Source organism: Dendrobium catenatum, unplaced genomic scaffold, assembly GCF_001605985.2.
Source record: "Dendrobium catenatum unplaced genomic scaffold, ASM160598v2 fragScaff_scaffold_321, whole genome shotgun sequence".
In the NCBI taxonomy this organism is placed as follows: Eukaryota; Viridiplantae; Streptophyta; class Magnoliopsida; order Asparagales; family Orchidaceae; genus Dendrobium; species Dendrobium catenatum.
In genome coordinates, this window is record NW_021318783.1 from 26,669 (window position 1) to 41,889 (window position 15,221).

General features: G+C 34.9%; 1 protein-coding gene across 1 annotated transcript in view; it reads right to left on the bottom strand.

Annotated features, from left to right (window-relative positions):
- Positions 1-7,512, bottom strand: part of LOC114579336 — a 12,690-nt gene extending 5,178 nt beyond the window's left edge. The window contains exons 1-3 of the mRNA XM_028693561.1: positions 7,273-7,512; positions 6,992-7,147; positions 1,840-1,907 (exon numbers count right to left, since the gene is read on the bottom strand). Of these exons, the coding sequence (XP_028549394.1) occupies positions 1,840-1,907; positions 6,992-7,147; positions 7,273-7,455 (407 nt within the window). The 5' untranslated portion in view covers positions 7,456-7,512. The remainder of the gene's footprint in view (positions 1-1,839; positions 1,908-6,991; positions 7,148-7,272) is intronic.
- Between the last annotated feature and the right edge of the window lie 7,709 nt (positions 7,513-15,221).

Below are 15,221 nucleotides of genomic sequence, written 5' to 3' on the forward strand. Positions count from 1 at the left end.
CCCGGACACAGAATAAGACTTCTCCTATGACAAACTTGTAGGTGATGACGAATCCCAAGAACCGAGTTTCGCCTTTTGTCTAAGCTTACTAAACGTAGGGTTTTATCTCGCCATCGTCAAAGCCTAGTAAACGTAGGATTGAGTGCACTTTTTATTTGCTTCTAATCTTATTGTTAGATTACGGATTTCTGTTGAAAGCTATTTTATTTGCATGACTTGATTTTCTATGTTGATTTGATAATCCAAGTGCTTAGTATGCAACTTAGTCTAAACGGAAGTAACCACTCTTATGTTTTATTTGATCGTTTTGGATTTACTAGTAGTTCTAATCTTAATTGCTTTTATCAAATAATCGTGCAAATTCTTATTTCAGCCATTCAAAGCATTTAGTTCTACATCAATAATCCACCAACTATTAAAAAAACTTTTCAAAAATATGCTGGCACTAACAGTTCCCCTCAAGCTGGAGCATATTGAGGAGCTCTACCTAGCTATATAGTTTGGAAAATTGAAGTGGACCAAAAGACTTGTAAATATATGTTAGTTCCTCTGAGTTTGGAACATAAGCAGTACAATTTTCTTTAATAGGAGCACATATAATCAATCTCAGCGTGATTGGTTCTTTAAGGGAACATGAGATTACTAGAATGTAGATAATAGCATGATTGTTATAATTTAAGATAATACATTATGCAACTGAAAAACCAAATTCCTCAAAGAAGGTCTTAACCAACATCATTTCACATGTAGAGTATATTCTAGCTTTGTCATATGCCTAAGTGTTTGATCTAACCACCATGATTTATTTCTTAGTCTCCCATGTGAACAAATTACCTTCCAAAAATATGCAGCACACCAAAATATAAATTTTCTATGATCAATTGATCCAACATGGTCGGCATCAAAGATGTCTTCCACATTAAAGTGTCCATTCTTAGTATGCAATCCTTGGCGATTTCTTGAAATATTTGAGTATTTGCAGATATATATATATATATATATATATATATAACAACAACAAGATAAATAAATTTACTTACCAACTTACAATAACAATAGGCACCCTCAAAATTTCCTTTTAAGCATCATTTTGATTGACAATGCGAGTATCAGTACACTTACAACCTAAAAGACCAATTTCCTAAAGAGCATTTATGCATATTTTATTTGATAGAAGAAAAGACCTTTGTTATAGACAGATTCTATTCCCAAAAAGTATTTGGGATAACTTAAACCATTTTGGAGATAATGTTCTAATGTTGTAAGCCATTTTTTATCGCTTCCTATAAGCATAATGTAATATGCACAGATTGCTAACATAACAAAGCTAGATGAAGTGGAATGATTTGTTGTGCAATTGCAAAGGCCAACATCAACAATAACTCAGTAAAATTTGGACAATAAAACTCAAGGACTTGCTTTCGCCCATAGATAGCTTCATTGAGCTTACACATACCAAATCTCCCCCGAGCAACATACCCTTTTGTTTGATTCATAAAAGTAGCTTTAGTGAGAGTATCATAGAGGAAGGCATTTCTCACACCAACTTACGTAATGGGCAACATTGATTGAGGGCAATAGACAAAATAATTTGGACGGAGTTTATCCCACCAACTGGAGATTGGAGAATAGTGTTAAGGTAATCACTCCTACAGACTTGAGTAAAAGCTCAAGTAGCCAGATGAGGCATGCATCTATCAATTGAGCCAACACAATAAGATTTGACAGTGTAAACACATAGAAATGGGACTGATTTCATGTCAAAAGAGGGGTAATCGAATCCCATGCATGACGGTTAACAAGGCATTATTTCAATATCCAAAACATGTTTGTTTTCAATCCCAGATGTCTCTTTTTATCCGAGGACAAACTGATACAATACTAGCAAAGGTCCTCACTGCCAGAATCTGATTGACAAAACAATAGAAACAAATAAAATGACCAAGACCAATGTGATGCACCCACAAAAAAAAAACATCATGCTACATACATTCACAATGAGCATTGCTACGATCCCAAAAAAATACACAAAATAATCAGTTGAGGTTTACTTTTTCAGGTGGCCTGAGTTTATAGATACTTTTTTTTAGGGATATGGTATTTCTCATGTATAAAGACGCAACATGCAAATCCAAGAATCATAAATCATTAAATGATTAATTACTAATGCAAATAGAAAATTTGACTTTATACGACTCATAACGCAATAAATTGGAATATCTCTGTTGCTTGTTTGCTTAGAGAAATATGAACAAGAGCTTATTTCAGATGAAATTATCCCTAATGAGAGAAAATCTCTAGTATTCTCGAATTGCTCTTTGAAGTTAGCAATTAATTGATTCAAACTTAGCAATTAATGTGATTTGAATCAAGGTTAGAACATCGCAAAGAGCTCATGCCCCTATTTGCACGAGATTGGTGGCATGTGAGGAGAGGAGTTTTTGCATGGTTGGAGGGTGGAGCATCGATGGGATCTAGTGGCGCCAGAAGGATAATAGGTGTTCATGATGGGCAGAGAGCAAAATATAAACACAACCAGTAGCATGTGAAGGAGAATGGAAGTTCATGACGACAAGGAACTAGCATTGACGAGATCCGATGAAATAAGAAGGAGCAAAGAAGACGCATCAACGAGATTCGACGGCATGTAAGGGAGAAGTGTAATAAAATCAACAAAGATTGAAGGAGAACAGAAGTTCTTCATGGCTAGGAAGTGACATTGGCGGGATCCAATGACATGTAAAGTAGAAGGGAACAAGCATCAAAGATATTCAATGACATGTAAAGGAGAAGGAGAGTTCTAGGAAATGGCATTAGTGTGATCTGACACATGAAGGAGAAGCAAAGTTCGTGACTGCGGGAACCGACAACGAGAGAATCCAATGATGAGCATAAAATTGGAGTTCGTGAGGGAATCCTAATAGGAAACACTTGTAGATCTCAAGTAATTCCTATCAATCTTTAGAAAACAGAGAGAATTATCCACAAAAATCCATACAAAACAAGGAAAACGGTAGATAATTTGTATTATTTGATGAAATGTAAACAAAAAATACCAAGATACAATTGATCCTCTATTCAAGATGAGGGTCTCTCTCTCCCAATTATCTAGATGCCGCTAGAGCTCAAAACCAAAGAGTGATCTCAAATTTCAACCAAATTCAAGATGTCCTAACCCTAGGAAGACAAACTATTTAATGTATACAATCCAAAAGGAAATCTCTAAACAGCTACATTGAGATTTACCTCCTAAACTTCTCCTAAAACCTTCCTAATCTGCTCGTTTGGACTATGCGGTTTGATTGGCATATGCAGGAGGCGGAACTTCTCTGCCTCTGTTGCCCGCAAGCTGGTCCCGTATGGACTGGCTGGACCGGTCTAACAATACTCCCCTCCCAAACACCCACCTTGTTTGCAAGGTGGAAAGACAACACCATCCTCCACTCCCTCGTCATCAAAAATGATAAGAACCTGAAGAGTTCGGTCCTTACAACTGTGTCCTAACGTATATCTCTTGTCACATCTGAAATAGAACCCCTTTCGCCCTCTTCTCATGTAATTCCGTTTCCGTGAGCTTCTTTAAGTTGTCCCCAGGTCTTCCTCCTGCAATCTTATCCTTCAAAGTCCCCCAAAGAGTATCCGATGTTGACTCCTTGGATGTCAATAAGGTGGTGGTCATCCTATACGAGCCTCCTAAGTTGCAAACTCTTGTTCCTCTTTCTAGGTGCCTATGATCCTCCACCAACTGAGCTAGCTCCATAGCCAGATAGCCTCTCCCAAGTCACGAGGCCTAATCACTCTAACCACTGCTTAGATCTCTGGTTTTAGTCCCTTCATAAAGTTCTCCTCCGGTGCAATCTCTGGAAGCCGATTCAATCAACTGGCAAGTAACTCAAATTGCTCAGCATACTCCACCACTGCCCTCTCCTGCACCAAAACGAAGAAATGCTCATAGAAGTCCCCTCCCTTGCTAGTTTAGAAACATTCCAACAAGCAGTCCTTAAACTCTCTCTAGGTCTGTATCGTTCGTCTCGTACCCCTCCACTGGTACCATGCTAAAGCCTTCCCTTCCAAGCACATCCTGGCTGTCGTAGCCTCTCCCCCTCCGTCAACCTATTGACGGTAAAGTACCTTTCAACTTGTAGATCCACCCATGGGCAACCACTTCTCAAAATTAGGCAACTTCAGCTTCCTCACCCTCAGATCGCCTTTGCCTCTACTCCCTTCATAATTTCCCATTACCCAAGGGGTGGTTCCTCCCAAGTGTCCCAATCATCCCTTCTATGTTCATACCCAAGCCTTTCATCAAATTCTCACATTTTCCTTTCAAATTCAGCACCCCTTGAATAATAACAAACCCCTCCCCTTTCAAATTCAAACCCCATTTGGTCATAATTACCCCTTTCCTTTTTAAATCCCGCCCTTCTCTTCTCCAAATCAGCACCTCTTCGTTCTTTCCCTACCTCCTCCAACCTCTCTCCATAGCCTCTACCTAACTCCTCCCTAGGTATAAGCCCTAAGGGAGGCATTTTTTTTTTGTTCCCTCAAAAATCTCCACCTCTTGATCTTCTCTTCCTCTTATTAACTTAGGGTTTTTTCCACTTCCCTGACTATCGGCGCCTTTTATCACCTCCAACAGCGATATTTTGATTTGGCCCTTGAGCACTTTCTTCAACGTCCCCTCTGGGATGAAAAATTTTGAATCGATCTTATTATAGATGACTTACATATCCTTTTTTAAATCTAAAACTTGAGTTTCGAGATCTCAATTTTCATATTTCATTTGTCTGATCTCTCCTTCTAATACTTCTATCATTCTTTCCACCACAAAAACAGTAAAAATCTGGCATGAAATAGAAAAAACAGCTGGATAAATTCTCTAAAAATAGCCCAAAAATAGTCTGGAAACCGCTCTGATACTAATTTGATAAGACACTTGTAGATCTCAAGTAATTCTTATCAATCTTTGAAAAACAGCGAGAATTGTCCACAAAAATCCACACAAAACTAAGAAAATGGTAGATAATTTGTATTATTTGATGAAATGTAAACGGAAAATACCAAGATACAATTGATCCTCTATTCGAGAGGAGGATCTCTCTCTCCCAATTCTCTAGACGCCGCTAGAGCGCAAAACCTAAGAGAGATCTCAAATTTCAGCCAAATTCAAGATGCCCTAACCCTAGGAAAACAAACTATTTAATGCATATAATCCAAAAGGAAATCTCTAAACAATCCCTATATTCAAATTTCCCTCCTAAACTTCTCCTAAAACCTTCATAATCTACTCTTTTGGACTATGAGGTTTGATCGGCATATGCAGGAGGCAGAACTTCTCTGACTCTATTGCCCCCAAGTCGGTCCCGAATGGACCGGCTGGACCTGTCTAACAAATCTATAGAGTGAATCAATTAGTGGGGTATGAAGGATAAGGGGGTTTCATGAAGATTGGGAACCGGCATTAAGAAGATCTAGTGATGTGTGAAAGAGAATCAAAGTTAGTGACAAAATCCCTAGTGGGAATTAGTTTGAACAAAGGTTCAAATAATTTTTTAATAACATTCAAACATAGATTCAAACTTTGTTCGAATTGTTTCCAATTAGGCTTCAAATCATGTTTGAGCTCGAATCATGTTCGAACCAATTTCAATCACCATGATTTCAAAAGGGGATCACAAACAAAGGGTTTATCCCTGCTCGGCTGCAAGTTCATCCGAAATGAACTTTCAAGTATAGATCCATAAGAAAATAAATAGCGGGATATTTCTTTAATTACGTGCATTATGAGTCATGTAAAGTCAAATTTCCTTGCCAATATTATAGAATCTCATATTCAAGAAATATTAAACTTTAGAAAGATGCCAATCCATATTTAAAAACATTGTTGTCCTCAAAACTCTAAAATCAAATCAATGGTATAAACATATGCAGCTGCTCAAAAGAAAATGGTTAAATAAGACGTAGCACATAGTCTGAATTCAGTTCGAATAAAGGTTTAAATAAGATTTGAATGAGGTTCGAGCATTAGATTCAAACTTTGCTCGAATTATATTCCAATTTGGGTTTAAAATCATATTTGAACCTCAGTTCGAAGCATGTTCAAATACAAACATGTTCCAACCAATTTTAATCTCCTCGATTTCAAAAAAGCATTTCGCATATACAAGAATTTATCCCTCTTTAGATGTAATTTCATCTAAAATGAACTTTCAAGTATATTTCTCCAAGAAAACAAATAGAAAAATAATTCTTCAATTATGTGTAATATGATTCATATAAAGTCGCATTTCCCTACCAATAATATAGAATAAAAAATTCAAGAAATATTAAATTTTGGAAAGATACCAATCCAGAAGTTAAACATTTTTGTCCTCGAACTCTAAAATCAAATTAATGGTATAAGCACATGAAGCTGCTTACAAGAAAATGGCTGAATAAGATGTACCACTGGTAAAGGAGATATCAGTAAAGAAAACAACGTTATTAATCTGGTGAAAATCATTATAATAACCATATTAACTTATCTTGGTTAACATAATAACAATGTTATTAACAAAAAAAACTACATTATTAATCTGGTGAAAATCATTATAATAACCATATTAACTTATCTTGGTTAACCTAATAACAATGTTACTAACAAAACTTTAGCGCGAAAATCTGTTAAGAGAAATACATACTGCACAAAAGAAGTTACACAAAAACTCATGCCACACAAGTACTTGATGAGGTGAATAAAAATTCTTCCAAGAAAAAATGGATGACACTCCCTAATTGATTGGTCCATCTATAAGGATGGAAGACAAATCATTATTTGTGTAGATTATTTTTTGGGAATGTAGCATTAATCATATGTTACACAAGATAAAAAATAATAATAATCTCCCCTCATAATTTGCCAGATACAGCCCAAAATAGAAAAACTTTTCAAAATAACTATATGGCAGGAAATTTCATATAGAAACATCAATATGAACATTCAGATACATACAGAATGCAATACAGCAGTAGTTGTAGGGATAGCTAATCGCCTTTGAGCTGGACCTCCAAGCTTTCCTCTCACAGAAGATGGTAACGGATTGTCCTTAACTACAGAACTTGACCAGAATATGGGCAAAACTAGTCTCGCATATGAAGCAACTTCATCCTGAATTCAACAAAGAAAAACTACTGATTACCAAAAATAGAATATCAGACGTGAGAAAGTTGAACACCAAAAGCTCATTAGAATGCATAAAAATGATATATGAGCAAAGAATCATTCAAACATACCATTAAAAGAAGAAAATGCCCGGTAACTTTTTTTGAAACCTTAACAGTTTCCATAACAGATGATTCATCCAAATTTCCCATGAAAAGCTCTGTCCCAGCCATAGGCTTACCATGGAAAAGAAGCTTTTTCCAGACAACTTGCGATTCTTCATTTAAACGCAAAAGAAGAATGAGAAGCTTCATACGAATCCACTTTGTGGAATCAACTTTGCAAAGGTTGTCACAATAGCTCTTGAAAAACTGTTGAAACAAACGAGGAATATACACAAAACATTGTCAATTATGCATGAAGCATGGTCATTACATTGTCTACAATACGTGACCTTGGTATATGCGAAAAACAAAATCCCCTTTTAACCATAAATAGTGAAAAATTCTCTCAAAACTCAAGACATTGTGAACTATTCAATAATATTTCAACTGAATTACAATCACATTAAGAAGGCAAAGGTGCAAAGGTACGGATGAACTAAAGTCTTCAAATTATTTTACAAATACTTATCAATTTCCAAATTTTCCGTTATATATCAGTAATTTGGTATCCTGACAATTCTTTCTTGGCAAACATTTACAACAAGATAAAGGATATCCCCAATAGCCTATAAACAATACAGTGAAATATTATTTTGATCATCAATAATTAAATGTCATGGAATTTTACAGAAAAAATGCACAACAGAAGAACGAGCACATGAAATCGCAAAGCTCCCTTCTTACTTGTTGCTTAGCAAACAAAGGCACAACAAATAAAATGACAAATGTATGTCATTCAAGAATTAATAGGTGCACTGGTTTCCAATAACATGTATTAAACCTAGAGAAATATTATATAAGAAAAAAATTTGTAGAGTAGCTAATGTTTACTCAGGCATGCCCTACATCATTCTACTCATTCCCCTCTTATAAATAAAAAGGATCCATATAGAATAAATATGACACAACCTTTTTCTCATCGACATTATAATGTTAACAGAGAACGGAGAACCTTCCCATCTACTTCGTCCTAAAATCACAACGCCAATTCCGCTAACCTTTTATGAGTCCCTGATCCCATCCCATGTGTCTTTACTACTCGATCCCAGGTCCTAAAGCAATTACTCCCAAACTTGTTGCTCAATCCAAACTCTCACCCACAACCCTTTGTCACATGACTTCCCTTGACTCTACACTTGCATTCTCCCTCAACCCTACCACGCATCTACACCCCCGCACTTTCCTATGACCCTTTTTCTAGCGCTCACTTGCTACTCTTCACGTACTCCTACATACACCCAAGCTCAAAACTACGCTACTAATTACGCACTCCCATTTATGCTCATAACTATAGTGTTTACGCTTATATATGTATGTTGTCTCTACCATTGCCATCTACTACCCTCATCGATGTTGGCTCACTACTTAGGAGACAAGCACTTCTTGCATCATTGCTTAAGACAATCACTTCCTCTCTCCATCCCCCCTGCTTATAATATCATAGCTTCTCTATCTCCTCTCAATGACTTTAAAATCTCATCAATTATCAGCACCATTATCTACTTTAATGGGTATTAATTATCTCTCGCGGCTGAGGGGAGGGTCTTTTGATTTTTTGATCTCATGTCAATTGCTATTATATTGATGTCTCTCCTTTAGATGGCGTTGGCACCATCAAATTTTCTCGATAGAAAGCATCCAACTATGTCGTTCTTCCCTGATTGATCAATAATCTTGAATCTTCAATTGCCTCGACTATCATATTTTAAGACTAGATCAAGAAGATGTGGAATTTTCTTTATTCTACCAACTTTCAAAAAACCAATATATATTGAGTTTACACTCTTTACTAAGATATTTCTCGAAAGTAAAAAATGCATACATAATACAATAACTTTGTAAAGCATATGGAGTAAGTTATTCCAATATCGTCAATTCACTACTAAATTGTAATACCAAAAATAAATGTAAGCATAAACTAATTAATAAGTAATCAATTTATAATTTATTTTCATTTAATTAAAACTAAAATTTTGAGTATTAGTTAATTAAATCATTTTATTATTCATTGATTCAGTAGTGAAAATAGTAGATTTTCCACTCAAAGCTATCAGCATTGGAGGAGGTTGTGAGTGGGAATCCTGTGGCTGAAATAGGTTTAATGAAAGAGGAATTATTATATTATAATATTAGTGGAATACCTAGCTAATACAATGACTTAAGTAATCACTTCTTCACTTCTTCACAACCTGATTTCAACTGATGTGTAATTAAGGTGGTGTATAAAAGGATAAGAAAATATGACCTAGAAGAACGGATTCCAACTGATGTGAGATACCCAAACAATGCATAGAAAATAGTAGAAATTTTAGGAAGAACGTTAGTGAAATCCCTATGGGAGGGAGTCGGAGTTTCCACCAGCCGCAGGATGGGTCCGGGCTCGTGGCGTGAAGTCCCTTGGAGAAGGGAAACGTAGTACCCGCCGGTCGCAGGATGTGTCCGGGCTTGCGGTTGTATCTTTGATATTTTGTTTCTTTATTTTTGTTCCTTCTTATTGCTCCTCGTAGTCATATTCATCCTCTCCCTACTTCCACCATCACGTCGTCCCCATCTCCACCTTGCCTCCGGCCCCTTACCCGCCCCATTCAAACCGCCGGCCACACCCTCTCCCATCCCCCATTGCCTAATTTGGATAATTCCTAAGTTTGGATTGCTATAATTTAGTTGGTCTTTGAATTCAAATTTTCTCAAATTTGAAATTCAAATTCTTTCCTAAATTATAAAATCTATTTTAGGAAAGTTTTCAAATTTTCTTTCCTCTTGATTTTTCCCTCCATTACCAACTTGCCCTTAAACCTTTCCTAAAATAGTCTTTTATATTTTAGGTAACTCTATTCATGAGTAAATTCAAATCTATTTAAATTTAAAATAGTTACCTAATTTATAATCCTATTTGTGGTAACTTCCTATTTCATAACCTATTTAAATTTCAAATTAAATTGGATGAAATCTTTCATTCCAAATTTAATTTATTAATTTAAATAACCTAAATCATCTCCCCCAATCTCCTCCCTCATCATTAAGCCGCCGGTCCCCCTCTACAATAAATGCCAAGGTTTATTTCCTAAAACCCATATATGCATTTGGAAAGACTACCAATTTCAGCCCTTAGTCAAGCCGAAATCTCCTCTATGCCTGCACTGCCTAAATCCTACTAAAATCAGCCTTTTTTTTCTCTGGAAGTAAATCTTTGCCTTAAATCCCTGCTAGCAGATTTTTCCCAAGGCCTTGCCCGTGGGATCTCTTCCATTAAACTCCACGTGACAGTGATTCTACTCCTTCCTCCAAATGCAGCATAATGTCTCCTTCATTGTCTTGCATCCACACCTCTTGGAAGTTCTAAAATTGCTGATCTAGAAGAGGAAAACTGCTGTCCATCACTTTGGAAGACCACAAATTGTTGTCCCAGATTTTCTATGTGTTGTCCAAAGGTTCGAGAATGAAATGGGTTGTTATCCAGACGCCAAGGAGCCACCACTCGATGTCTACTTCCTCTCAAGCCCACAAACCACCACATGAACCTTGGTATCTTCTTTCTTTGGGTGGCTGCCATCAATTCCGTTCTACATCACAATGTCTTCTAAATTAATTGTTAATATTATTATTATTATTTCTTATGCATTCTTTGTATATTTTATTGAGTCCTACTTCATTAGCAATGGTTGTATTGAAGAAAAGAGGATGGAATCTGCATTAGACAAAAATAGTGATTGTAAATATATTTTGGGTATACATAAATGTTCAATAATATTAATGGAATACCTAGCTAATAAAATGACTAAAGTAATCTCTTCTTCACTTCTTCACAACCCGATTTTAACTGATGTGTAATTAAGGTGGTGTATAAAAGGATAAGAAAATATGACGTAGAAGAACAGATTCCAACTGATGTGAGATATCCAAACAATGCATAGAAAATAGTAGAAATTTTATAAATTTAATCAGCAATTATATTTATTTATTCATGCTTATTCATATAATTGCTGATTTATTTATTATTAACTACAATAGCACAATTTATGATTATTAAAATTAAATGGTATTAAAAAAAAGAAATGGCATATATGGGGGATAGGCCCGCATAATTAAAGGAGAAAGACCTGACGATGTAAGCCAACACTATCAAAATTTTAAAAGTTCAGGATTTGGATCCAACCTTAAATAAGAGAACAGCTTCAATTCTAAAGGTTGGGCATTCAGACCCAATCTTGAATTGGAAAGATGAAATGGTACAAAAACTTATAATCATCCTATGACTTATCGAAAGGTATTGAACATTTAACAAGTTATAAAGTAATGTTATGTATTTCTTATGATCAGTGTGGAATGCTAATGTGCTCTAAATTAATTGTTAATATTATTATTATTATTATTATTTATACATTCCTTATATATTTTATTAAGCCCTACCTCATTAGCAATGGTTGTACTGAAGAAAAGAGGAAGGAGTCTGCATTAGACAAAAGTAGTGATTGTCCTTTTTGGTGTAAATATATTTTGGGTGTACATAAAGGTCTAATTTGAGGTTATACATGTAAATAAATTTTGAAAAGTTTTAGTAAAGCTCTATATTTCTTTTAAGTATATTTGATGTTTATTTGAGATATATTACATGTTTTTTGTTATTAAGTAAAAACTTGATATGTTATGAGAGTATAAATAGATGAGTAAAAAATAATCTATTAAGACTCTTCAAACATAGTAAGTTTTATACTTAACAACATGAAGTATGTAATATATCTCAATTAAACTTCAAATATAATAAAAAAATACATAATTTTACTAAAACTTTTTAAAATTTATTTACATATCCCAAAAGTCGCTATACAACCTCCTCTTGAACCTATATATATACTTAAAATATATATGCACCAAAAACGATAGTCACCCCTTTTTGTCTAACGCTCTATTGGCTCCTTCCTCTTTCCTGCAGTATAACCACTATTAATGAGCTAGGCTCAATGAAATACACAAGCAATGTATAAATAATAATAATAATATCATTAACAATTAGTTTAGAATACATTAAAATTTCATATTGATCATAAGAAATGCATAACATTACTTTCTATCTTATTAATTGTTCAACACCTTTAGATAAATCATATGATGGCTATAAGCTTTTGCACCCTTTCAGTTTTTCAATTCAAGGTTGGGTTTAATTCTCAATTTTTAGAATTACAGTTGCTCTCTCATTTAAGATTGGGTTCGAATTCCCAACTTTTAGAATTTTAAAAGTATAGGATTACCTCGTCAAATCTTTTGACTTTACTTGTGTGGGTTTATCTCTCATATATGATTTATTTCATCTTTTTTATACCATTTAATTTTAACAATAATAAATTGTGTTAATGTAGTCACTTATTAATGAATCAACAATTACATAATTAATGAATCAATAATTATATGAATAAACTGAAATTAGAATGTTATCATAAATATAATAGTTATGAATTTATAAATATATAAATTTTCTACTATTTTTCTATACATTGTTTGGATATCTCACATCATTTAGAATTCATTCTTTTAGGTCATATTTTCTTCTCCATTTGTACACCACCTCAAACATGCATTTCTTTATTTACATATGCTTAAAATAAATAAAACAACAATATAACTATCTTATGAATTACCTCAATTGTACTCTTCCTCATTATACCCACAATGTTTCCTTATATCCTTCCTAATCAATCTTTTTTCCTTCTTCTTTTCCTACTAAATCAGCACATTCAGCATTCAGAAATTCATTTTTTCAGTAACAATTTACAATAATTTCAGCAATTATAGCAAACAACAGTTAATTTCAGCTAAACAACAATTTCAACCACTAACTACAGCATCTACCTAATTTTCCTTACCTTATTTTTTTTTTGTTGAAATTTCCCCCACCGCTGCCTGCCTTAGCTCTGCCCAGCAGCACCTGCTCCTGCTCACGGAAAGCTTCGGATGCTAGAGGCAGGGAATCGGGTTGTGAAGAAATGAAGAAGAGATGGCTAAGTCATTTTAGTTATTCCACTAATATTAAAATATAGTAATTCTTATTCCATTAAGCCCATTTCAGCTGCAAGATTTCCCACTCACAACCTCCTCCAATGCATGTGGCTTTGAGTGGAAAAGCTACTATTTCCACTATTGTTTTCAATGGAATTAATATATAAGAAAATGATTTAATTAACTAATACTCAAAATTTCAGTTATAATTAAATGAAAATAAATACTTACCTGTTAAAAACCAACCATTAAAGCACAAATAAATCCAATGGCTACGGTGGTCAAACCATGGGACGGAGGACTCACGACAGAATACCATCCATATTCGGGTAGCTGATTTAGGAAGGATTATATTATAGTTATTATGTATTTATTTGTTTCTTTACTAATATATCTTGTATAGATCTATAAATAGGCATAATTTTATATAATAAAATGAAGCATATTTTTCCCTCTAAAATTTTATGAATTCAAACATGGTATCAGAGCCAACGGCCTTCATTGGCGTGGAAGAAAGATCGCCGAAGGAGAAAAAGAAGAAAACGAAGTAAATCGGAAGCCGCTTGCGAGAAGAGGTCTTACCGGAGCCTAACGGAAGACGAACCCGAAACCTCAACACAAGAAGGGTCGCTCGACTCTCAGCCAACCTAGTCATATCTCTCAGTCGAGCTCATGTAGAAGTCGCTCGAGAGAAGACATTCTCTCAGACATCAGAAGACAAGAAGAAGTCGCTTGAAGACGGCGCTTGGACGCTCCTCCAGTCTTCCTGTCTCGCTCGAATACGTCGGACAAAGCCGTGCCATAGACAACGACGCAGATGGAGCCCTTGTGAACGGAACCTTACCGATGGAAGACGTGGGATGAAGCCTGGCCGATTAAATGCAGTATTCCGCTATTGAGAAGCTAGCGGGACAGAACTCTTAAGCCCTCACTCGTGCAAGACCTCACGGGATCTTCCTGTCTCGCTCGATACGCCTAAAGGACCGAACCATTCAGTCCCTTGCGATTTTTTCAGCCGCTCACGCGAGAAGAGGGGAGGCGTCGGGTGCTTGCGAAATCCGACGGCCAATGGTGGTTTTAGGCGAGGTCTTGGGGGGGGGGAAATTAAAGGGAAATGCTAAGGAAGAAGGAGGTAAGCTTTTCTTGTAAAGAAACTCATTTTTTCCCTAGATTTCCTTAGCTTTAAATTTTAGGGTTTGCTCAAATCTTAGAGTTTTCAAAGAACAATGATAGGGAATGATTTAAAACATGATTCTAACTAATTCAAAATGAAATTTTGCTCAAGAAAATCTTAGGTTCCCGAAGGATTTTATGGAATTTTAATTTTGTCTTAGGAATATTGTTAGGAATGATTTAAAAACACTTATAAGCATGAAATTTAAATTTATCCTAAAGTTTTTGTAATTTCAAAAATTAAAGTTTTTCTTAATTTTGAGATTTTGAGCTAAGTTGTTAACTAATATTGTTCCTAGAAGTCATGGGAGAGCTCTAATCAAGAGAAAATGAGATTTTGATTAAAAAATATTTTTCCCTAACTTCTAAATTAATTTAATTCAAAAAATAATTAGGTTTAATGATAATATAGGTTAGGGAAAATGATTTAAATTGTAATTGGAAGAAAATATGAAAATTCTGGGTTCCTAAAATTTGGATTTTAATTAAATCCAAAATTTGTATGATAAAATTTCATTATTTGTTTAGGTAAGGTAATTAGGGAGTTCATTAATTGCTTAGGTAGAGAAATTATGAAGGAAAATTTAGAGAATAAAAATATTTAATGAGAACATTGAAAAAGAGAGTTTCTTGTACATTAATTTAAGTGTTTGTTTCTTTAGGTATTAAACCTAAGAAGAGATTGGTTAGTGGAGGTTTGCAAAGTGCGTAGAGTAAGTGATGTAATCAAAAATTTGGGAGAGGGACCC